Source organism: Vicugna pacos, chromosome 2 (assembly GCF_048564905.1).
Source record: "Vicugna pacos chromosome 2, VicPac4, whole genome shotgun sequence".
NCBI lineage: Eukaryota > Metazoa > Chordata > Mammalia > Artiodactyla > Camelidae > Vicugna > Vicugna pacos.
In genome coordinates, this window is record NC_132988.1 from 2141689 (window position 1) to 2164622 (window position 22934).

The 22934-nt window shown below is 42.1% G+C and overlaps 1 protein-coding gene across 8 annotated transcripts in view; it reads right to left on the reverse strand.

Moving 5' to 3' along the window:
• Positions 1-22934, reverse strand: part of LOC102528608 (anoctamin-6-like) — a 92444-nt gene that overhangs the window by 38828 nt on the left and 30682 nt on the right. For 3 of the 8 annotated variants that reach the window (XR_012063404.1, XM_072948307.1, XM_072948292.1), the window contains 2 exons: positions 17916-17991; positions 11944-12041 (listed from right to left, as the gene is read on the reverse strand). Coding sequence is in view for 3 of the 8 variants with exons in the window: in XM_072948307.1 (XP_072804408.1) it covers positions 11944-12041; positions 17916-17991 (174 nt within the window). In the remaining 5 variants the exon portion in view is untranslated. Of the gene's footprint in view, positions 1-7867; positions 8153-9965; positions 10049-11943; positions 12042-12220; positions 12393-13439; positions 13583-17915; positions 17992-22934 lie in introns of those variants that run through there. The other 5 variants (XR_012063401.1, XR_012063403.1, XR_012063405.1 and 2 more) reach the window with 3 other exon arrangements.

The window sequence follows — 22934 nt, forward strand, 5'->3', positions numbered from 1 at the left end:
ATTTATAATGACAACAAAGGCACAGACTATTTAGAAATAAATTAGTGAAAAACTTTAAGATGGTTCTGATAAATGACTTAAAAAAAGAAAAACAAATGATGATTGAATGAGCAGTAGAATGCACCATACTCTTCACTGGGCAGATTCAAGTTTGGGGGACATAGCCAATTTTTTCTCCAAAATAAATTTAGAATCTGAATGCAAATTTAGTTAATAATCCCAAATGGATTTAAGAAAACAAGCTGAAAGGTGATCCTAAAGTTCTTCCAGAAATATACACAAATATACAAGTAAAATAATGAGGAGGGATGGTTGAATTTGTAGTATTAGTGACATTCTGGAAAAGGATAAAAAAGGACCAACTCTAGGAGGTATTAATCTATGGTCATGGAAACAGTTTAGAAATAGTGCACTGAGAGTATGAATGAAATAGAATGTATTTCAAGAATAGACACGGAAATTTATGAGATTTTAGTAATATTCTAAAACTGACACTTCAAATCAGTGGATTCATGTACTGGAGTAATGAGCTAAATCATTGGAAGACCTGGTACAGTGCCCTCACTTTTGACATTAAAGTAAATTCCAGATAATTTTTAAATTAAAAAATAAAACACCAGAAACAACCCAACATGATTTAATCTGTTCAGATTTTCAAGCGAGAAGAACTTTCTAAAAAGCTTTCAGAACAAAGATCAAAACAGCAGAGGCATAGCAACTCAGCAAGGCCAGAAACGCCCAGTGTAAAACAAAACTAACCCTTGCCCAACCCTCTCTCACGGCCCTGTGTTGCTCTCTGATACTTTCTACACTTTCTTGTTCTCTTTAAAGTCCAGTTTCTTGGAGAAGTACCTGCGCTGATTACTCCTCCAGGGCTCAGAGCCCTGCAGCCCCCACGGCCCTCACCGCAGCACTGAGACAGGAATTGCACTGCTGGTGGCTGCGTGTTCCAAAGCCAGCGGTCATTTTCAGTCCCTGTTTATTTGACTACCAGGTAGCTTTTGCCATGGACAAATATTTTCCTCTCTGTGGATTGTTCCTCCCTCTTGATTTTTGTTTTACTTAAATAAATTTAAAAAGCCCAGGCAGAAAAGTGTGTGTGCACATATGCACACACACAGATACACATAGATATGTTTTTTAAAGGCTACCTTAGTCTTCCTCCTCCTTTTCCCCAGTCTCAGCAATTAAAGGTGGGTTTTAGCTCTTGCTTTTTTGCCCCACACACCCCCCTTTCTCACTATGTTCCTTTTAGTCAGCGTTCAAATCCCTCTTAAGCTAGGTTACAGCCTTCTCTGTGTTGCCTCAACTAGTTTTCTCCCAACTGCTCTGCTACTCTTCTTTCTCTTGGTGGATTTCTCTTCTCCCATTTGCCATGTACATGGCCCTTTTCCCCAGGGCCTCATCTTCAATCTGCCTGGCAGGACTGAATCACCCCCATGGCCTCACCCACAGCTCCTCTGAGCTCCTGACTGGTGAATCCAGCTTAATAACAGACATCACCCCTCAGATGTCCCATAGACATATCGCAATCAAAATGCCACACACGGAACCATTTCCTCAAAGCCAGCTCCTCCCCTTACACTCCCCCTGCAGATCCGCTCTCTGGATGGGTCTTCGGAGGGTCATCTCAGCAATTCTATGCCCCTCCCCCTCCTCAGCCACACAGGCACCTCCACAGCACTTACCACGTCTGCCTCCCGTGTCTCTATCCCTCTGTCCAGGGCCTCTCTGCAGGAGTGCACCACTTGTTGTCTGGGTTACCCAGGGTGGCCCCTTGAAATACCCTCTTCCCCCTAAAATAGTATCTTCCATTCTGCTTTCAGAGTAACCAGGTCTTCTTCAACATAAACATTATGCAGGTTTCTTGCTTACAAATACTCCAATATGTCCATTTCTTTAAGGATACATTCAAGTCCCCTGGCTAAGCATACAAGACCCATCGTGACGGAGGCCTTGTGCACCTGATATTCCCACCTGTGGATCCTTTGTGCTAGCCCTACTTGCTGTTCTTCAGTCAGGCCAAGCTGCTTCATGCCGTGTGCTCTTATATGTCTCTACCTCTCTGCATGATGTGTCCACTCCCTCTACCACAAAATAGAGAGCTAACTTCCATTCACCTTTCAAAATCCAGTTCAAATATCTCCAGCTCTAGGAAGTCCAATTTGTGTTCACCTGCTTAGCAGTCCATCAGTGACTCGCCATGTCTCGCCTGGCCTGGGGAGTGCAGACACCAAGTCTTACCTTTCTTGGTCTCCCCAGCAGTTGATACAGTGTTTGGCACAGCAGGTGCTCAATGTTTGTTGGATGGATAAATGAATGAATGAGTAAAGAGATGAGAGGTCTACAATCCACCCCAGTTACTCAGCCACCATTTTGGAAAGTTCACCCTGCAGAGATAAAGAAATGTCAGTGCAGGTGGTAGGCAGACAGAGCAGAGGTGAGGGCGTGCAGGAGACAGGACTGGAGAATGCAGGGGGGCGTGGGTGGGATAGCACTGGAGAGAGAGAGGGGATGAAAGGGGTGGGTGCAAGGAGACATTGAAGAACAACTGATATTAACTGCAGTAAATTAAATGGTGATTATAATATATGAAGGGAAGATCAAGCTAACCCAGCAAGGGTGGGAGAGGCAGTACCAGAGACAAAGGGGGCTCACATCCTCATTCACTGCATGTCACTCATGGCGCCCGCCTGCTGGGAAGGCATTGCCAAGTTCTTGAGAGACGTGTTTGTGCTGTGGGCACTCTGAGTACAAAACAGTGTCTTACGGCTTCCAGATGTTAAGACTTATGTCCCGTGTCTGAGTTCTCAGAAGACAGGATCATTCGCTGGCGGGGGGAGAGCTATTTTGGTTGACACCACAGTGTTACTCTAGTAATCTCAAAGGATGGTGGGGAATTCACTACAACAAATAAAAAAGAAATTTCACTCAAAAAAATATGCCATTTAGAACCTGGTGGGGGCCGTGGGGGCAATGTTACCACCAACTCATCTAACAGTTGTATGTGAGCGTGTTGAAACTCCAAGTTCAAGTCACTTAAACACGCATTAGAACCAGGGTCCAGGCCGCGGTGCTCCAGACACGGACAGGAAGATGCAAAGCCTGACTACTGCCTCCAACAGGATCAGTCCAACCGGGGAGCACAATGGACACGAAAACGATCACACACCATCAAGACAAGAATCAAGTGCGATTAATGCCTAGAAAGGAGAGCAGAAAATCTGTGTAAAAGGTGGAGAGTTCCTGCCGAGGCTTGGCAAGAATCCTTCCAGGCAGAAAAGCAGAGAAAGGTATTTCAGACGAAGGAGACCAGGGCTGGTGGCTGTAAGCACTGGTGGAGGGCTCCAGGGTCATCTGTCAGAAGCTGTTCCCCTTCAGCAGCTAAGAGGCATAGCTAAAAAGGCAGATGGGGTGTCATTAATGATCATGGGGAACATTGGAAGGAGGAAACTGTGGTCAGGAGATCACCACCAAAGGCACTTTGTTTTAGAGGAACAAAAATAATTCAAAAAGAACTTGGAAATTCTATCTCCCATGAACCAAAAGAACAAAAAATAGGTTTCATTCCAGCTTTGAATACAGAATAACAGACTGCCTACTCTCAGAAATGGATTAATTTTTCTAATTCATTAGGGATTTTTTAGATAATAGGAAAACAATTTAATAAATCTGAAAAATCTCTCTAGAATAGGTGTTACTCCATCCTTTCTTGCAGGGTAGGGGGAGGCTGAATTATTTAACTGGTATTTTAATGAGACTATAAAGTTCTAAAACTCCTATCAATTCCTCCCCAAAGCATATTTTTCCTTCAATGCCCTTTATTTGACTTAATTAGAACAATAAATTTTTCCCAAGGTTTTTGTGTGTGTGTGTTAAAATAACAAATAATATGCTGCCCCCAGAATATTGTTGTTATTAATGCTGATAATAGCCCCAATAAGACATATGTACAATTATGACTCATCTTGGAATAACGGGTCATTGGCTGACAGTCCTTTTGAAAATAAGCAGAATAAACAAACAGCTTCCACACCAGGGACTGCAGCTGCACCCCTGATGAAGCCTGCTCATGAAACACAGCAAAACCAAAACAGACTCAAATCGGACCCCAGGCTGCAAAGCATTGCTCACTGAAGACGCTGCAAGATGCCCTTTCACTCCCTGAAGGAAGCAGATGCATTTCTATGTATAAAGTATATCTTTAAAAGCAATTATTTTACATGTAGAAAGTGATTTAGTAAAAACAAACAAACAGAAACCTCCCTTTATCTGCAGACTTATAAACAGGAAGCACAAAGGGGTGTCTTAGCAAACCCAAACCCCTAGGTGTAAGTGCAAACAAAGCCTGTCCACCAAAATCCTTTCCTGTCTCCTAAGCTTAAAAAAACTGTAATTCAAGGCAGTGGTGAGCTGAAAGTGCTCAGATACAAAACGTGCACATCATCAGCCTTCTAGTAGATAAAAGCGTGCCATGCATAATAGAAGAGATGATGTTTCCTATGGAAATCTGTTTTGAGATGCAACCAAAGGCAACTGAGAGCTCAAAACCAAGTTCAACCGAAAAGAAACAGAGCCCAAGCAAATGTACAGAAATGGACAAAGACATTGAAGGAGGGGATCTGTGCTCAACCTTAATCCCAGACCAGAAAATTCATCGTGCATTCAAGCCAGTGATGTGCCATGAGGTCACTCAAGGAACCAGGCAGAAACTATCGGCCAGAGGAAATAGGAACAATGTCAAAGGCAGGTGTGAGATGTGGCAGGGGTGACCCTGTGACCCTTGCTGCCATGAGGCAGGATGCTCCTGTGGGCTTTCTGCAAAGGCTGGCTGGCTCACATGACTCTGTTTGGAAGGGTATCAGCCAACAGCTGTGCCACACGGGCTACAGCCCAAGCCGAGTCACATCTAGTAACGGTTCTGTGTTCATCCTTAGATGACATGGTCAGAACGCTCTGAGAATCAATGGTGGAGATGTACCTGAATGAATATTCCATTTCATTCCTTGGCAGTAAATCTTTAGCTTTGTACAACATAAATACTGACAAAGATACACACAGGCACCCTATTTGAAAGCCTGACTGCATAATTGCTTCTAATGGAGAAAAGCGGGCTCCGTTTCGGTATGCTAGGTCATTGTTTGGCTCGGTAACCGATGCTTCTGAGACCCAAAGCATATTCTAGTATAACCGACAGCACCGAAATCTCCACTGATGACTTGCTCATTTCAAGGTATTCATAAAATAACCCCAGTTTGCCCATGGGGTACAGATGGTTGTCCCGCTCCCATCTTGGGGTGGTCTTTTCTGCTCCCGAAACTGTGGCACCATTAGATTCATGACCCAGCTGCCAAACAGATCAAATTATAAGGCAGGATATTATTAGACCAAGGTCATTAAAATATTACTGACCTTTCAAGCTGAACACATCATCTTCCCAAGAATTTAATTTGTTTTCAGGCTAAATTTCTTTTTATTGCTGCCTCCCTCCCCCCAAATGTTTTGAAAACTAGTCCTGACTACGTACCTTGGGTTTACCAAAATTGTAACGACTACTACTTTATCTCCTACCTCCTTTCAGGTGGGCATTTTAGCTTTCAGAAGATACCTTCCCTCATTTACCTTTCTCCCCCCATTTCTCTGCTATTATCCACCATGGCCTTTCTAGTTTGAAAATCGTCAGAGAAAATAGGTAAAAGAAAGAAAGACAGGTCTGTGAGCTGGTGATAAGTGCTGCGGGGAAAATAAAGGAGGGCGAGGAATGTGTGTAGGGAGGAGTGGGGCTGGGGCAGTGACCTTTGAATAAGGCATAGACGGAGGCAAAGGAGTGGGCAGAGGAGGGGCAGAGGGAACAGTGATCACAGGCCTGGAGGTCCCTCACGCTGGAAAGACAGCATGGAGACTGGTGTGGGCCACAGTGAATAGGAAATAAGTGGTGGTTTTGGGGGTGGAGCCTAAGAGGCTGCCGTGAAGATGTGGGCATTTTTCCCTCTGAAGGAATTGCGGATCCATGGAGGGTCACCAAGCAGAAAAGTGATACTCTAACGTTGGATCAAACAGGTCCAAGACCCTAATTTAAGCTGAAGAAATCAAGGGCCAAAGAGGTGACATGCCGCCTCAAAGTCAGTGCAGAGCTTGAAAGAAACACAGCCTCGACTCGCAGCCCAGTGCTCTGCCCCCTCCTGGATGCTGTCCCACAGAGTTGTCTCTAAGGTTATCTTTTTTCCTCACTCAGAGGCTTGTGGGCCAACTGAATTCTTCCCCTTTATCAAATGGCAATTTCTCCTGAAACGAAATCGGAGTTGGCAGTGAAACAAGGCGCACACCTGTAGCCTACAGAGCTGTTGTCCCTGAAAGCAACCGCTGGTGCGTGGTTTACTTGTGGAGTTCAGCAGAAGAGACAGAGCAACAACGGACAACCTAGCGTCTGCCTGAGCTTCGGCTGACTGCACTGCACGTGTGGATGGATTTCAAATTTGGACAGTGAGGCGGCTTCACACAAAAGGCAGGTGTATACACTGTACATGCACACACGTCTGTATGCACACACACATGGACACACACAGAGTACATGATGTGACTTGTAAAGAGCTGTCCCTGCTAGGTTTCCCACTGCCTCTGATCTCAGCATTAACTGTTCACTGGCCATGCTCCCAGGTTTGCTATGCGATTTCTTTGCAATGGAACATGCCCTTCGCTTCACAAACTTTCCCCACTTCTTTCAATGACATTAGGGGAGGAGCAGGGAGCTCTGGGAAGTGGTGGGGATATGGACTTGAGATACCCCTGAATCTGAATCCACACTTCTTGGCTTTTTCATTGCTTAATTTTAGTTACATTCAAAATGCCAACTGTTGCAGATCTCAGAAGATGACTGACACTCACTGCTATGGCAGAATGTTGCGGTTAGTAGACCCACCACTGGATCCTCTTATTCAACACGTTCTTCCAATAATTCATATGTTACTGTATCACAAATTTCCATTTCTATATTTTGATATCTGCTTTTCAGTATAATTATATTCCTTCTTTATTCTCTAAATCTTATGATTTTAAAACATTTTTCTGAGGAGTCCACAGGCTCTTTACTTATGATAAATTGATAAAGAGATCCCGGAGAACAAAACCACATTTAAATCCTGATATAAACTCAACTCTGTCATATACATGGCTAGATTTAGTTTGCAAATACTTTGTTTAGAAATTTTTGCCTCAAACAAGGTCCTATTGTATAGCACAGGGAACTACATTCAATACCTTGTAATAGCCTATGGTGAAAAAGAATATGAAATGGAATATATATGTATATATATGGATGTATAACTGAATCACTATGCTGTACACCAGGAATTAACAAAATATTGTAGGCCAACTATACTCCTAACAAAAAAAAAGTTGAAATAAAATGGGGAGATGAAACCTACACTGCCCACGGGCTATCAGGATTAAATGATTCAAAGCAGGCGACGTATTAGCAAACCTCCTAACACATCAAAACCGCATGTGGGATTTTCCTTTTGAGTAGCACAGGCTAACTGGCTGAAGTCACTTAGAGCCTTGGCTTGGGGACACCGTGTCAGCAGGGGCCGGTGTCACTCCAGAACCTACGAGAACGAAGGGGACCACTTGCTGCTGACGCTGCTTCCTGGGCCGCAGCCCGGAGCACTGCCGCTGGTCAAGTATCAGGTCCGGCCGGGAACGTGCAGCGCGACAGCCACTCCAGGGCCCTGCAGTGCGGGTGGCACTGGGACCACGCTGGTCCATCACCCTTCCTGGCACCCAGACTCGGGAGTCTCCTGGGGGAATTTTTCTCTGCCTCATACTTCCTATCTCAGCCTCTTGTGGAATCCGGTCCATGCCCCAGGGAAGCAGGGCTTTTACCCTCCTGGACCCAAATCCATCACGGTCTGGATTCAGGATGGAACTTCCATGCTAACTCAACTGGCGCTCCCTTCTTGTGCTGAACTGCCCTCCCCTGCCCAAGGCATTAGTTTGTATTAGAAGTCCCGACTTGCTTGTCCTTAGCTAAGACTCTGAGCCTCTTGCTCAGTCTTCCTGCGTGGAACCACTCATCTGTGGCAGAAAAGCTTGGGCTGTCGTCTACCCATCATGGTCCTAGGTCTTTTGGGTTTTCTGTTGGGTTATGGTTCTCCTGCAGGGATATCGATTAGCACATGAGAAGCACCTGTAGACATTTTAAAAAATGCAGACATTGGATCCTCCCTCCTCTCCAGCCAAGGCTGGAAGCTTTCTCCCTCTAGCAGGCGTACACAATCATTTGCTTGGGAATTGACCACACATATTGGCATAATCATAGTAAATTGCCCTTAACTCAGTGCTTGCCATGTGGCACTTTCTACCTCATGTTGTCTTTGTACCTTCATCATCACATTTAATCTCTGCACTATAGATAATCACCATTCCTGCTGAGGACGTTTCCACTTGCTAGTCTTGAATACAAGTATCCTTGATTCTTTGAATCTATTCCTGATTTTCCTGTTCCTGAATTTAAAGAGTGAGGGAGGGACACCTGTATTTAAGATTCTATTATACGTCTCTGACTCATCCTCTAACCAAATTATATCTGGAGAAGAGAGATTTTCTCTTTTAAACATTTGCTTTTTCTTATTAAAGAAGTGCGTACCCACGTGGAAAATGTAGAAAACATATAAAGGATGAAAATTACAGCCATATATTAACTAAACACCAAAGGACAATGCTATGTCATTTTGGGCATTTAACTATTTTTCTTAATATTTTATCATAAAATTTCCCGAGGGCAAGATGCTTAACCCTGGAATTGTACTAGCCTTTTGTCAAGTACAGAATAAGATTCCCAGAGATGACCCCAATTATCAAAATAGTATGTGAGGCTGGGAAGGCCACAGGGCTCTCAGCTTATTCTCTGAGTCCTACAAAGAATGCTGTTAATTCACTGATGTCACGCATTCGATGCCTGTGAGTCACTCACTCACTCAGCTGGCTCAGACTGAGATCTACTTTATACCAGGTGCCGATCCAAGTGCTTGGGAGACCCCAGAGGGAACCTGGATCGTGGCATCACTGTCCTTCTTCATTTGCTCCCAGAATCCTATTCAAGAACCCCACATGGAATTGGGGGGTGGAGGCAGGTGAGTTATGGTGAAATTCATTTCATTATGTTCCTTTGGACATATTTAAATAGCATGAAAATAGTCGCTAACTTTGATGAGTTTTCTTTTCCCCTCCTATGTATTTTTGAGGATGGGTATAGTTTTGGTGCAGCAAGAGTAACTGATAGATCTTTGGTATGTTAGGATTTTATATGGAAAATTAAGAAGGAAACTGGCACCTTATACAAAGAGAAGAGGCAGTGAGGAAAACACAAGCCACTCTCGAACTTGGCTACCATTCAGCATTCCTGGTTTTCAAAGAAGGGAAACATAATTCAAAATATATTCCCTAAATATTTTAGCCCATAGTAGAAATATATGGAGGCAAAGTTCAGCTCACTGGAACCTACAGCAATGTGCTTACTTAAGCGAAGGTTTAAACAGACCACAGATACTATAATGCATCCTTTACTTTAAACTAGTTCATGTGAGCAAGTTTCATTTCACATGAATTGCTCAGTACCAATTTAGGAAATATATCCTTCTCCTTGATTGGGAAAAATAGCTGATAACCAGATTCAACAAAATTTAGTGTTAAATAATTAACCTATTTCATTCAGGAAACGCTTTTGAGTAATCTGAGTTAAGTATTTCCTCTATCTGATCTATTTCTTTTCATAGAGAAAAATAGTATTATTTGCACATGAGCTACTTTTACTTCTCTGGAAAAATCTGACTGTGAGATCAGGGTAAGAGTTGTCTACTGCACAGTAGGGTGAAAAAAAGATTCATTTCACAGCGAAGATCAGAATCTTTTTTTGAGGGGCGTGGTGAGCTGGGGGACAAGGGAAATGCCTTTGTTTAGAGACAGACCTCGGCAGTTCACACTGAAGCTGGAAGAGGAAGCCCTTGTGAAGAAATGTGGAAGGACACACTGACACCCAAAGGTGTTCACTCTGCAGAAACAGAAAGAAAGAAAGAAAAAGAATTTAACTGCCCTATAAAGAGAATGGACAGAAACTTGGTAATAAGGGAGAGACAAGGAAGGTTAGGGAAGGGAGGAGAAACAATGAAAGGGAATTTGGATGTGGTGGGCAGGACAGCAGGTTTCTGGAGCCTACAATGAAGGATAATGGGAAAAAAGTTTAAATAGTTTAAAAAAAGTAAAAGTAACAAAGTTTAAAATAGTTTAAAAATTAAAAACAAAGTAAAAACAAAGACTTTTTTTTTTACAGTGGCATGAAAGATTTTAAAATGACGGAGGTTTTTCATTTCAAAATTCAAGTTGTTTTGAGTTTCTCCTGTGTGCCCCAAACGTCAGTGAGGCCTGCTTGTGTAAGTGGTTTTGGGGGACACCACAGCAAGTGGTGAGCTCTGCAGTTAGGTTGGCCAGGAGCAGAATGCTTGTGTGGAAGGCAAGACAGAAGAGAGATCAACAGTTTCATGAGAACACAAACTCAAAGCCAGAAATTATCTTAAAAAGGTTACTGTGGTAGGCAGAAAAATGATCCCCCCCAAGATGTCTATGTCCTAATCCCCAGAACATAGGAAGAGGTCAGGTTCCCTGGCAAAGGGGGCCTATGGTTGCAGATGCGGTTAAGGTTGCTAACCAGCTGACTGTAAGAGAGACGAGCTGGATCATAGAAGTGGGCCCAGTGTAATCACCAGGGTCATTAAAGGAGGAAGAGGGAGGCAGAAGAGGGGAGAGAGGAGAGGAGATGTGACCACAGAATCAGAGTCAGAGGCACACAACCTTGCTAATCTTAAAAGGGAGAAAAGAGGTCACAGGCCAAGAGATGAGGCGGCCTCTAGAAGCCAGAAGAGGCAAAGATACAGGTTCCCTGGGGCCTTCAGAGAGGAGCAGCCCTGCCACACCTTGACTTCAGCAGACTTCTGTGTTCCAGAGACGTAAGATACTAAATTTGTGTTGTTCGGTGGGGACTTTTTCTTTTTTCTTCTTACTACCAAGACGTTTGTGGATGTTTGTCACAGCAGCAACAGAAAGCAAATCCAATAAGCTCCTTGCAATGTGCAGAAACTGCAGATAACCCTGGACTGTCCACTTTGATGTGGGATTGGGCTTATGTGGAATCAAAAGGACAGCGTGACCTTTGCTAACATCTGCTTTTCTCATTTTTAGGAAGAGAACATTAAGTCAAAACCTATGTAGTTATTATTTCAGACAAGTGTCTCTTAAAACGTTATGTAATCCTGTGCCTTAGGACCACAAGAGAGCCTCTGTTCTTAGAAGCACATGGGTTCAGAGAGATACGGTCTTACATCTGAGTCCCACATTGGCCTCTTATTGGCAATGAGAGCTTGGGCAAATCATTTACCCTCTTTAAGCCACAGAATCTTCATTTGTAAAAGGGAGATAAGAATAAGAATTATTTGGGTGATTAAATTACACACACACACACACACACACACACACACATGTATAGCACTTAATACAGTGACTAGCACATACTAGGCACTCAACAAATTTGTCATGAACGTTCAAATGCATGTATAAAAGGAGGAGAAAGTTGTGGGGACTTGTGGGAAAACTCAGTTCACGGCCCCAACAAGGGCCATCTCACAAAGGGTTCTGATCATTTAGCCCCCAGTGATGGGCTAATAAGCAGAAACGATAGCACTTGCGGATTTAAGTTAAATATAAAGAAGGTATTTAAGCATAATTATTAAACAGCAGGTACGTTTACACTGTTGGCTGGATCATCTTCTCTGGAGACCTTTAATAAGCAGTGTCCCCTGTTTTAGAGATGGCACACAGCTACGTGGGCACACAGGAAAAAGACTTTGCTGGGTGGGCCGTTCTCACCCCAAGATCACATGACTCCATACTCACAGAAGTAACACCTCTTGTATGTTATTCCAGATTGCTTTTCCTCCCACGATTATTGTCAGCTGTGTCATCAGTTCAAGGAGACAGCCACCTGGGTCACACTGGAATATCAGAAAGAAAATCTGATTTAAATTTTAGATAGCTCTAACATGAAATAAAGTCATTATTTTTTGGCTAAAAAAATGTAAGGAACAGACAATGAAGACACTCTTCGCTGGGCAAATGAGAGAAAACATGACACAGCTTAGACTGTCAGCAGAACGCAATGTGGTATTCACACCTCTTCATTTCTATATTTTCACAGCCAATACACCAGGTCTCCCAGATAAGCCACAAATCTGTCCTTAAAGAACGCGATGTAGAAACATGAGGAGTAGTTGCCAAACTGGAACTAGAACACCTTCGTGGTTAGGCTGTTCTCATAGTCAGTCTGGTCCTTGGGAGCTCTGCAGCTAGAATGAAGAAAAGTTAAGTCTGTAAAACTGTGAACGGCTTTGAGACCCTGATCAAAGCCACCGACGCATGAGTTAACATGCTTAAAAAAAATATATATATATATATACAATTCACACTGCTTCCATTTAAGCTGTTTTGAATTCCTTAACATAGCTGCTATGTTAACTCCAAGTGTACACACTGCTGTAAGAGTTTCTCCCACTATGAACACAATATCCCACAAGGCAAAATAAGTCAGCTGTTCCTTAAAATTTATAGGAACAACAGTATCCAATGGGCAAGAACTGTCCTCTGTCAGGTGTAAGTTGACAGAAAACTACTTTTGAACATCCTGCTAAATGATATTCTCTTGTCTCCATGAACGGCAGGAAGGTAGGACTATTGAAAACAAACAAAACACGGGGCAACTTGCTACATGCATTCGGGGAACATAAAACGGGTCATCCTCCTAGTTCAGAATTTGAATTGGTCTTGGTGTTTTCAGAAGATGACCACTGAGCAGACCACTGGGAGAACCACCCAGCCACATGCAGCATGTGGGAAGCACTTGACTTGGGCCGCTAAGCCACTGGCTGGGATACAAGCCAGAGAGAAGAAACATTTATTATAGAAGCCACAGCTGATGAGAATGGAGCTGCACTAACAGGAACAGCATGGGGGAAAGACACATAACACTGTGATTACTTGTCCTCTCCATAATGCACAAGAAAATCTGCCACTGGAACCACGACCCTCTTCCACTTATTTGCAATACAGAGACAAATTTCAATAATAGGGTACCTGATCTAATGTAACTGAAATTATTATTAAGCACTGACCTGTTTACCCACAGCTTGTACATTCTAATGCTTCCTTTGTCCCTTTTACTAATGCAAAGCTGGAGCTAATTCACTTCTCATATAGGCTAGAGAAAATATGTTTACACTTGAAGATTTCTAAAGACTGTAATGTACTGGAATTGAAGTGCCTAAAAAATGCAGTCTCTGTTTTGACCTGGTTCTAAAACTGGCGTAGAAATGACCTCAGCTGCAGGAGGAGCTTACCACAGTCAGTCATCATGATTGCCACTTTCTCATATATGGCACTCAGGGTCACGATGATGATAAAACAGATGAGGGAAGCAGTGATGGGCGTGGCCCACCTGAAAAGTCAGGTACTTCTGGATTGGGTCTCTTCCATTCAGGTTCTTGGGAAGTTTTGCAGAAAATACAATGAACACTGAAAGTCCATAGACAGTGATCCCAATAACTGAAGCAATGGTCAATAGGACCTGACAACCCAAAAACCCAGCAGCATGAGACTCACTAATGATCATATTTTTACACAGAAAACTTGCCCCAAACCCACGCTTAAACAGACAACATGCATGTGCTGTAAACCTCACATAAACGTGAGAAGTGATGTAAATTGCACATAAATGCCACAAGAGATGTGAATATCAGGCATGTTAAATTTCAGGGGAGGAGGAATGAAGGATGTCAAAAAGAGTGCATCCACTAATGTAACATGCTGACAGCAGGAGCAGCTGTGTGCAGGGCACAGGGAGTATACGGGAACTCTACTTTCTGTGAATTTTTCTGTAAACCTAAAACTGCACCAAAAAATGAAGCCTCTTAGCATATATCTTCAAATGGGGTGAAAATGGAGTAACTGGTGGCATTTTTTTTGGAGACAAGTCTGTGACAGCAGAACCAATGAAAATACCCCTTCTACATCTATAGAATTACTTAGGTTATGAACTAGTTGTAACCCATGAAGGGGATATGCTTCCTTTCTAGGGGGAACCTGTCACTGATTCAGGGGTCAGCAGGTGCTAGATGTCGTCTTCATTCTGAATAGGACCAGTGAAACTGTGGACATGCCCTGAGGGAAATACTGGAAGTGACAGCAGGTCTCTGCTGATGGAAGTTTCACATGCTTTTCAAACTCCTTGATATCTTAAAATGGCAGGTATTCATACTCCCTGCATTTGCACAAGATTCATGTCCCTGATCCACTGTAGCTCTGACTGTGTGGACCCAAGGACAATGGGGGTGTCTGAAGCATAATCTGCACGTGGCTCGTAGGGCTTCAGTTCCTCACTAGGCAGGTTTTCTTTCTGGCCACTGAAGAATGAACATTAAGGGTCCCATTTTTAAACTGTTTTCCCTCCATCTACCTTCTTGGTCGAAGTCCAAAAGCATGTACTCAGTGTCCCTGGCTGCTCCTGATGGCTGCCCCAGAGAGAAAGCTACAAAGAATGTGAATTTCAAGACTAAGTGAACCACATCATGTTATTTACAGTAACAGCAGGCGGCTGGCTTGCACCTGCAGGGGAGAGCAGAGGGAGTGTTTGCAAGCCCCTCCTGGAGCCACACTCCTGCATCTGGATCCCAGCTCTGATGCTAGCTGTGGGGCCTTGTGCAAATTTCTTAAACTCTAGGGGCTTCAATCTCCTCACCCATATAATGGGGGGATAATAATAGCAATTTATAGGATTATTGTGATGAGTTGATGATTTACTACAGGTGAAAACAATTAGAACATTAAACCCAGGCATGTGAAAAATTCTACCTAAGTATTAGCTATGAATATGGTGACCAAAGTGTTAAAAAGGTGTTTTTTTTAGTTTTTAAGCCATCAGTTTGTAGGGAAAGCATTTTATTTCCTCCTCCACTCTCTCTGCTTATCTTCTTTTCTTCACAGTTAAGGCTTCATACTTGTGAAAGGAGTAACTTTTTGGTGTGTGTGTGATTAAATGTGAACATTAGTTAAAGCTGAGAAAAATGTATAACAGAAGGTATATTGAGCCTTCCTTTCTTATACAACATACATAGGCCATTTAAATAGTATATATTTTTTAGAAGTCTGCATAATAATTTTTAAAATTATGTATTAAGTAATAATAATAGTTAAGACTCTTTAAATGCTTACTATTGCTTCAGCACACATCTATTTTTTTTTTAAATCTTCACAATCACCCTGTAGGGAAGGTAATATTATATCTCTTTTACAGATGAGGAAATAGAGCTGCATAAAGATGACACAATTTGCCCCAAATAAAGCAACTATCAAGTGAAAGAAATGAAATACTCAAAGAGCCCAAAGACACACTAACTCTGCATAGCACTGCCTCCTACATGGTCTGTGAAATGAATTCTAATTCACTTCAGAACTTTTACAAACTTGACACATTTCCATTTTTCTTCCAAGCACTTAATGGGTTCAGTATTTCTTAGGAAACAGGAAAGCTTTTCATCCTCCCTCCTCAAGTTTCTTCTTACATATCATCTTTTCTGATCATAACTTTAATATCTGCTCATTAAAGAAAATCTGAAAGTACTCAGTAGTGGACAGAACTGCTGTCCTGGATCTGTCCCCAGTCTTAGAAGTGGACCTAGATTTTGCTTTAGGATAAATAACCTCCTTTCTGTTTTTAGTCCTGTGATTTGGGCTAGACTGACCGACCCTTTCCGAGGTGCCAGAGGTAGATCCTAGTTGGTTTAAGACAGATAATATCCCTCATTCTATTGGCCTCACACATGATTTGAGGATTTGCAAATAACCCAGTAAGAGCCACTGTTACGTGAGGAGATATGTGCTGGTGCCCATGTGAATGATGAGCTTCCTCTGTCAAGAGAGGAAACTGCCAAAAGAGACCTCTCTGGCTTGGATGGATGTGTGATCTGGGATGCTGAGTGCCTAGAAGCAGCATGCTGAGACATCCTTGGACACAGAATGAAGACAGGACAAAACCAGCCCTTGACATCATCTGGGCTACAGTATCTCTCCTTGACTGAAGCCAGACCTCAGATCTGAGGTTTTCAGTTACAGAAACCAATAAATCCCACTCATCCCCATTTTTTGGTTGTTGTTTAAACCCATTGGAGATTGATTTTGTCACCTACAATCAAAAGACTCCAACTCTGAAAAATGAATAAAAAATAAAAATAAGAAAAATGCATCTAGTTATAGGCATAATTCATTCAGAACTGTGCATTGTTTGCGTATTAAAAATTATTTTATATATTAATTTTATTCTCAAGCTTATCATAATCATAACACTTTGACATGTCATAAAATATTTTCATGGACACATTTTTCATGGCTGCATAATATTCTACTATGTGAAGGTTGGAAGGAGAATATTTTGGCTGAGATTTTTTTATATACACATATAAAAATATGTCTGTGACTTACCTCCATGCTGACTTTTCCCTTCCATTTTGAAATACTTTCTGATTAAAAGTTTTTCAAAGCTGAATTAGTGGATTAAATCATATGAATATTTTTGACTCTTGATATGAACTGCCAAACTGCTTTCTAAGAAAGCTGGAGGAGTACACCGGAAACTAACACAGCATTGTAAATCAACCACACTTCACAAAACATATCCAGTAGCCTTAGGTATGAGAGCTGCTGATCACTGGCACTTCATCCTCATAAACACAGAGCTGTGTCACTTGAGAGGTGGAAAACTATTTCATTTTGATGTGCACTAACTGAATTACCATCAGAGCCTGACTTCTATTTTTTCCTTTGTGAATGTGTGTTCATCTTCTCTGCCTTCTCCACTCCTGAGATTTTTTGGTGTTATCTTTGAAGTGATCTGAACTCTCTATATATTGAAGGAATTAGCCCCTTGTCGGATCTGTTAAGAAACAACATCCTCTGCTGTTTTGTTTAAACTTAGGATGCTTCTGATGCATGGAAATCTTTATGTATTTTCCTCTGAAACTTACTGCACATCTAGAGGTTGTATATTCATCCATATTTATTTCTAGTTTTTTTCTAATCATGTTATTTTTTAAATGTTCCTGGAATTTATCACAGTTTATGGTTCACTGTATGATTTAAATCTATACTTTTCCCCCCAAATAGCTAATAAGTGTTCCATTTATTGAATAACCTTTATTTATCTCCCTGACTGGTAATGCCTTTCATCTCGTATACTAAATTATTGATGTCACAGCCCATATCTGGACTTCCTGTTCTATTCTCTAATCTGGCTATTCTTGAGCTAGTAAAACTCTCATTATCTTATTTAATTATTATATTACTAATATGATTTTATTCACAATAAACCCCAAATAAATTTATAACTTCTGATATTTTGGAGCTATGGTCTTTTAATCTAGAATCATGTGCTTAAAGCTTCTTTTATGTCTTTCAGTAGTTTTTAATGTTTTGTTTTTTTTTTTTTGATAGTTCCAACTATCCTTTTGTTAGGTTATTCTTAGACATTTTACCTTGGTTGTTACTCTCGGAAAATTTTAGAATCCTTATTGCCTTCATCTGGTCTCTTAATCAGACCCTGGAGAATCCTGAACCACTGATCTGATTTGAACAAATGAGGTGAAAAGAACTGGGGGAAGCACTGTGAGCAGAAGAGACTGTGGAACCTGCAGAGTGGCACCCTGCGTTGGCTCAGATGTTCTCTGGAAACAGTTTTCTCTATGAGACTACATAGTTCCCAGCTTGACTTTCAGTTTTCTCAGCATGTAACACTAGATAGTAAAAAGTCTGTGGCAGGTTCTTACCCAGAAAAAGAGCACTTGCACATAGGGTTGTATGATTATACTTTCCCCAGGTGGTAAAGGGAACATGCTCTTCTTCCTAATTAAAAAAAGAAAAAAACAAGTTTAGTCAATCAAGGGATTACACCAATGAAATGATTTTTCCCCTAACTGGTCACTAAATCCTAAGCATAATTTTTTTAAAAAATTAGTTTTCAGACATAGCCTCCTTATTCATAACTGCAAGGGTTTCTTTCTTTTTTTTCTGTTAACGATGTCAAACACACAACAAAATACGTACAGTATTCATTTTAATACTATTTTTTGAAAATGCGCATGTGAACAGCAAACTGTTTCCCTGCCATGGTCTGAGCTTAGGGGTCTGGGTACCTGACGAGGCCAAGCTGTAAAGCTCTATTCCTGAGCTTGCCTTAGATTTCAGAAGTGACAGTAGTGACAGCTTAGATTCCGTGCAGGACAGGCAGTTTCTCAGGTGTCTGCAGCTAACTGGTCTCCACTGTGTGTTTCTTGGTTGAGTTTTATGTGTTAGCTACAACTACAAAGGTTTAGAATTTCCATTTTAGAGTTTATATTTAGTTTTTTTTAGAGATAAAATAAGTAAGACTCAAGATTTGCCTAGATTATAACAATTGCAAATAAGTACATGGCCCTTCCTCTGTGCCAGGCAGTCTTCCAAGTAGATTCTATACCTTAACTCGACCCATCTTTACCACAGTCATGAGGAAACCACTTTCTTATTCTTATTTTATAGGAAACTCTGGCACAGAGAAGTTAAGTTGTCCAAGATCACTCAGGGAGCAAGCTGCTGTGTTCATATATGAATTTAGGCAGCTCTATTCCCAAGGTCTCACTACCACAAGGCTGGCCTCTCGAAACAATAGAACATGCATTCGCAATTAAAGTAAAACTCTTCAATTAAAAAACTAAAAACAAAAAAAATTAAAACAATTTTTTAAATAAGGAAGAACGATAAAGAGAAATGAGCCTTCATCTTCAATTTTTCAACAAGCATCTTCCAATGGAAATTTAAACTTAATTGTTGGCAATTTTAAATTTAAAATTGGCAGTTTAAATGACCAAAATGGCTTTTCTTCAGTATTTTTTGTATGCTGCCAATATGATACGTTTTTCTTATTCACAACTCAAAAACATTATGAACATCTAATTTTGTCTAAGTTTCAGCTTTTATCTCTGAATGTACAGTCTTTCAACAAAACATGCTTTGTAGTTGTAAACAATAGGAACTATTCATAATGGGGATTATTAGAAGCTTTTTACATTGTAAAAGACAAATGTCACCTTCTATTGGTAACTGAACCTCATTTTTTTATTAATAAAAAGAGGAAGCTGACCTGCTCCTTCCAGACCTTTTCAGTGCCAACAATCTGTAAATCTGCGATTCAGTTTATAAAATCTATAGTTGGTGACATTTTCAGATGCTCCTGGTAAAAGCATTTTCTTTCCAAGAGATATTCATGATCACAACCTACTGTCCTGCTGCTGCTGACTGCAAGCACCATCAGCTCTAAATTATCATGGCTGATGGAAAGAAACAATACAGATGACTCAAAAAATCATCTTTCATAGCTCTGGAATGTTTATACAAAGATATATAGCTTTATTTTTAAATTTTGCAACAGGAGTTGCAGCAGTAAATTTACCTTTCCAATTATATAAAATGCCTAGCTCAGTGCCCAAACACAGTTGGCTCCTCAACAAAGGTTTCCCTGCTTCCTCTAGCCTTCCTCTGACTTTAGGATGACAGCCACACTGCTTTGTACATATTCCAATGAGAAGAGGGAGCAGTGACCGGGACTTAGTTCAAGACAAAGGGGCAAGCTAGTCTATGATGAAAAGGAGGCTGCAATAATGAAGGCACATGTGGAAAAAATGGAAATCAACTATAAAAACCAATGTGTATTTCCTTCTACATCTATGTCATACAGGCTGATTTTTTTGCATTTTTATTGGTCTTATGAAAGGATACAAATCAATCCTCTTTTCTTATACAATTATACCAGTCTTTTTCTTTTCCCCCTTTTTACTGTTATTATGAAGGAAGGAACATACTTCTCTTCTGTGTCCACCATTCCAGGCAGTGCTCCTTCACCTTGGCTGCACATTACAATCATCAGAGGAGCTTTAAAAACTTCACTGTGCCAGAATGCACCCCAGGCCACTAAGTACCATCAGAGTTTGTAGTGATGGAATCTGGGCACCGAAAGTTTAAAGGTCCCCTGGTGATTCCAACATGCAGCCAAGGCTGAGAAGCCCTGCAGTCAACAGACTAAAGCGCATCTAAACAGCGCCCTCTCTACCTGGGTAATCTCATCTATCCCCACGTGGGGACACCACGCCTCCTATTCTAGCCGGGCTTGGTTTTTCCTGCTGCAACTCAACCGGCCCCATTCGTACTCAAGTTCTGCCTGGCGCCACTTCCAGAGCTCCAGAAGTAAGGTGACTAACAGAGAGAGAGAGAACAGCAGAATGTGGATCTTCAGTGATGACTGATGCTTCAGAGATCTGTACTTAATATTTATTACCCTTAATACTTTGGTACATTGTTGAAAAAATCACATTTTACTTACAGATACTAAAGAGAAAAATGAGTTAATGCATTTTTTTTTTGAAAAAAGAAAATGTAGATAATTTATTGAACTTGTGAAAACATACTCTAGCTCTCTAGCTCAGGGGAAATGTAGTAACGCAATGGTCAGAGGCAGGTGACTGTGTCTGATGCTAAATCACCTGCTACCAGCACATCACACCCACTAAAAACACAAGGATCAGGGGGAAGGGTGGGCATAGCTCAGTGGTAGAGCGCATGCTTAGCATGCACAAGGTCCTGGGTTCAAGCCCCGGTACCTCCATTTAAAAAAAGTAAAAAAAAAAAAAAAGCACAAGTAACCGTCATAATTTAAAAGCAGCACACGGGCCACCCTCCAAGCCTGCTTCTCCTCACATCCCTCTGTCTCTTCTGACCAAAGGACCTCAGGGTGCCGGAAGGGATGAGAATGCTTTAGCAGCCCCTGCATTTCTATTTTCCACCATCACAGTCACCCCAAATTAAAATAATACACTTAAATATGGAAAACTGCCGTTTTTCTCAATTTTCGGTAAAGCAATTTTTATAAATCATTCTTCTGTTTTAAGACTCGTAACTTCAAATAGTAGATAAAAACAACATGATATGTTAATTCAAAATGTAATTCCAGGGTAAGTCCCCTAAGCCCTTCTTCCAACCAGACTGTTACCCCAGGCCCTTCCTACAGAGAAATTTCAGAATAACCACTGTGCCCTCCACCATTATACCTGAGTCTCTACCATGCTCTGAGAATACAGAGAAAAAAGACACAGTCCCTGCTTGCAGGAGCTCCTAGGTGCACAGGAGTCATTGTCAAGTGATGGCTGCAGAAGCGTGTTAAGAGAGCCTGGGTAAGAGTCAGCAGAGGGTGCTCAGGGCACAGAGAGCCAGACTGTAGCCAAGGCTCTCCCAGAGGAGGGGACCACTGTGGTGAGTTCTGAGATGCCCTAGAGGTGATCAGGTGAAGGTAGAATGTTAAGGCCATTTCTCCCTGGGGACCTGCACATGCGAAGGTGAGAGGCCAAAATGAGCCAGGTCCCTTCCAGGAACCGCAAATAGTCTAGAAGTGAGCACAGGGTGTGGGAGGCGGGTAAGGCAGCCAGGTGGAGAGATCGCAGGTGCACTTCACAAAGGGCTCTGTGCGCCTTCAGGGTGGAGGAGACATTCAAGGTGGTCTAGAAAGACAACAGAGAGGCAGGGAGACCCACTGGCAGGTACATGGTGAGGTCTGCCTAGGCCCAGCTGGGAGGAGACAAAAGGCAGCATTTCAGCAGGTGGACAGATTGGGCACAGGTGTGATGGAAGCGCAAGAAGTGGTCAAAGATGCCGGCCAGCTTTCTGGCTTTGGCAGTGTCCTAAATTATAGTGCCATTCCCTGAAATAAGAAGGGCAGGAAGACAGGCAAGTCATGAGAGGAGACAACTGATTCAGTTCAGATTGGGTGCCTGTGGAGAGATGTCCAGTAGGCAAATAAAAGTCTAGAAATTGGGAGAAAACATACTCCTGTTTCAAGAGGTCAACTGGGGCGTGAGTGGACGGACAAGCTCACGAGAAGAGGTGTGGAGGGGTAGCTCTCCCTCCTGCACATGGGAAGCATATGGGAGCTTTTAAAAAACAGTGCGCCCCAGCACCGCCCCCGCTGTTCTGAATTTACTGGCCTGGAGTGGGGCCTTTGTGCTGTTTTTTGTTTTTTAAAAACTTCTCTTTTTTGTTGGGGGGTTAATTAGCTTTATTTATTTTAATGGCGGTACTGGGAATTGAACCCAGGACCTCTTGCATGCTAAGCACGTGCTCTACCACTGAGTCGGACCCTCCCCACCTTTTTTTTTGTTTTTAGACATTAGCTCTACTGAGCAGTCAGGGTTGAGAATCAACTTGTAAAGAGCAGAGAGCCTTTGGGTAGAGATCAAGGAGAAGCTGCCCAGAGCCCTGCAGACCCCACCAGGGGCAGCCGGAGACGCAGGGAGCCTCGGACGGGCTGTGAGGAACATGAACTCAACACTCCCCAGTGATGAAGATGACAAGTGGTGAAGACGGCTGGTTCATGTCGTTGCACAACACTCGCCCTTTTACTGCCAGGGTTTAATTAGGATGGACAAACTGAAGGCAGCACCATGTGCACCGCCCTACCCTAGAACTCACTTGAAGCACCAGGACTGCACACAGGGGAAACGCTGGCCCTTTCCAACCTAAGGAGAGGGACTATGGGTGAGAAGAGGGTCTCTGTCAATTAACAGTCTCTTTACAAGCCCAGCCTGGGAAAAGCTCTTTAAAGACACTTCGGGTATCTTCCTTGTGTTTCTGTAATACCTCTAGATTTTGTCATCTTAATCTAGGCATTAGGAATACAGATGTTCTTGAAATCTGTATTGATTTTCAACAAAGAAAATCCTCAGTTTACTTCTCTGCTAAGAAAATTACTGCACTTTATATTAAAA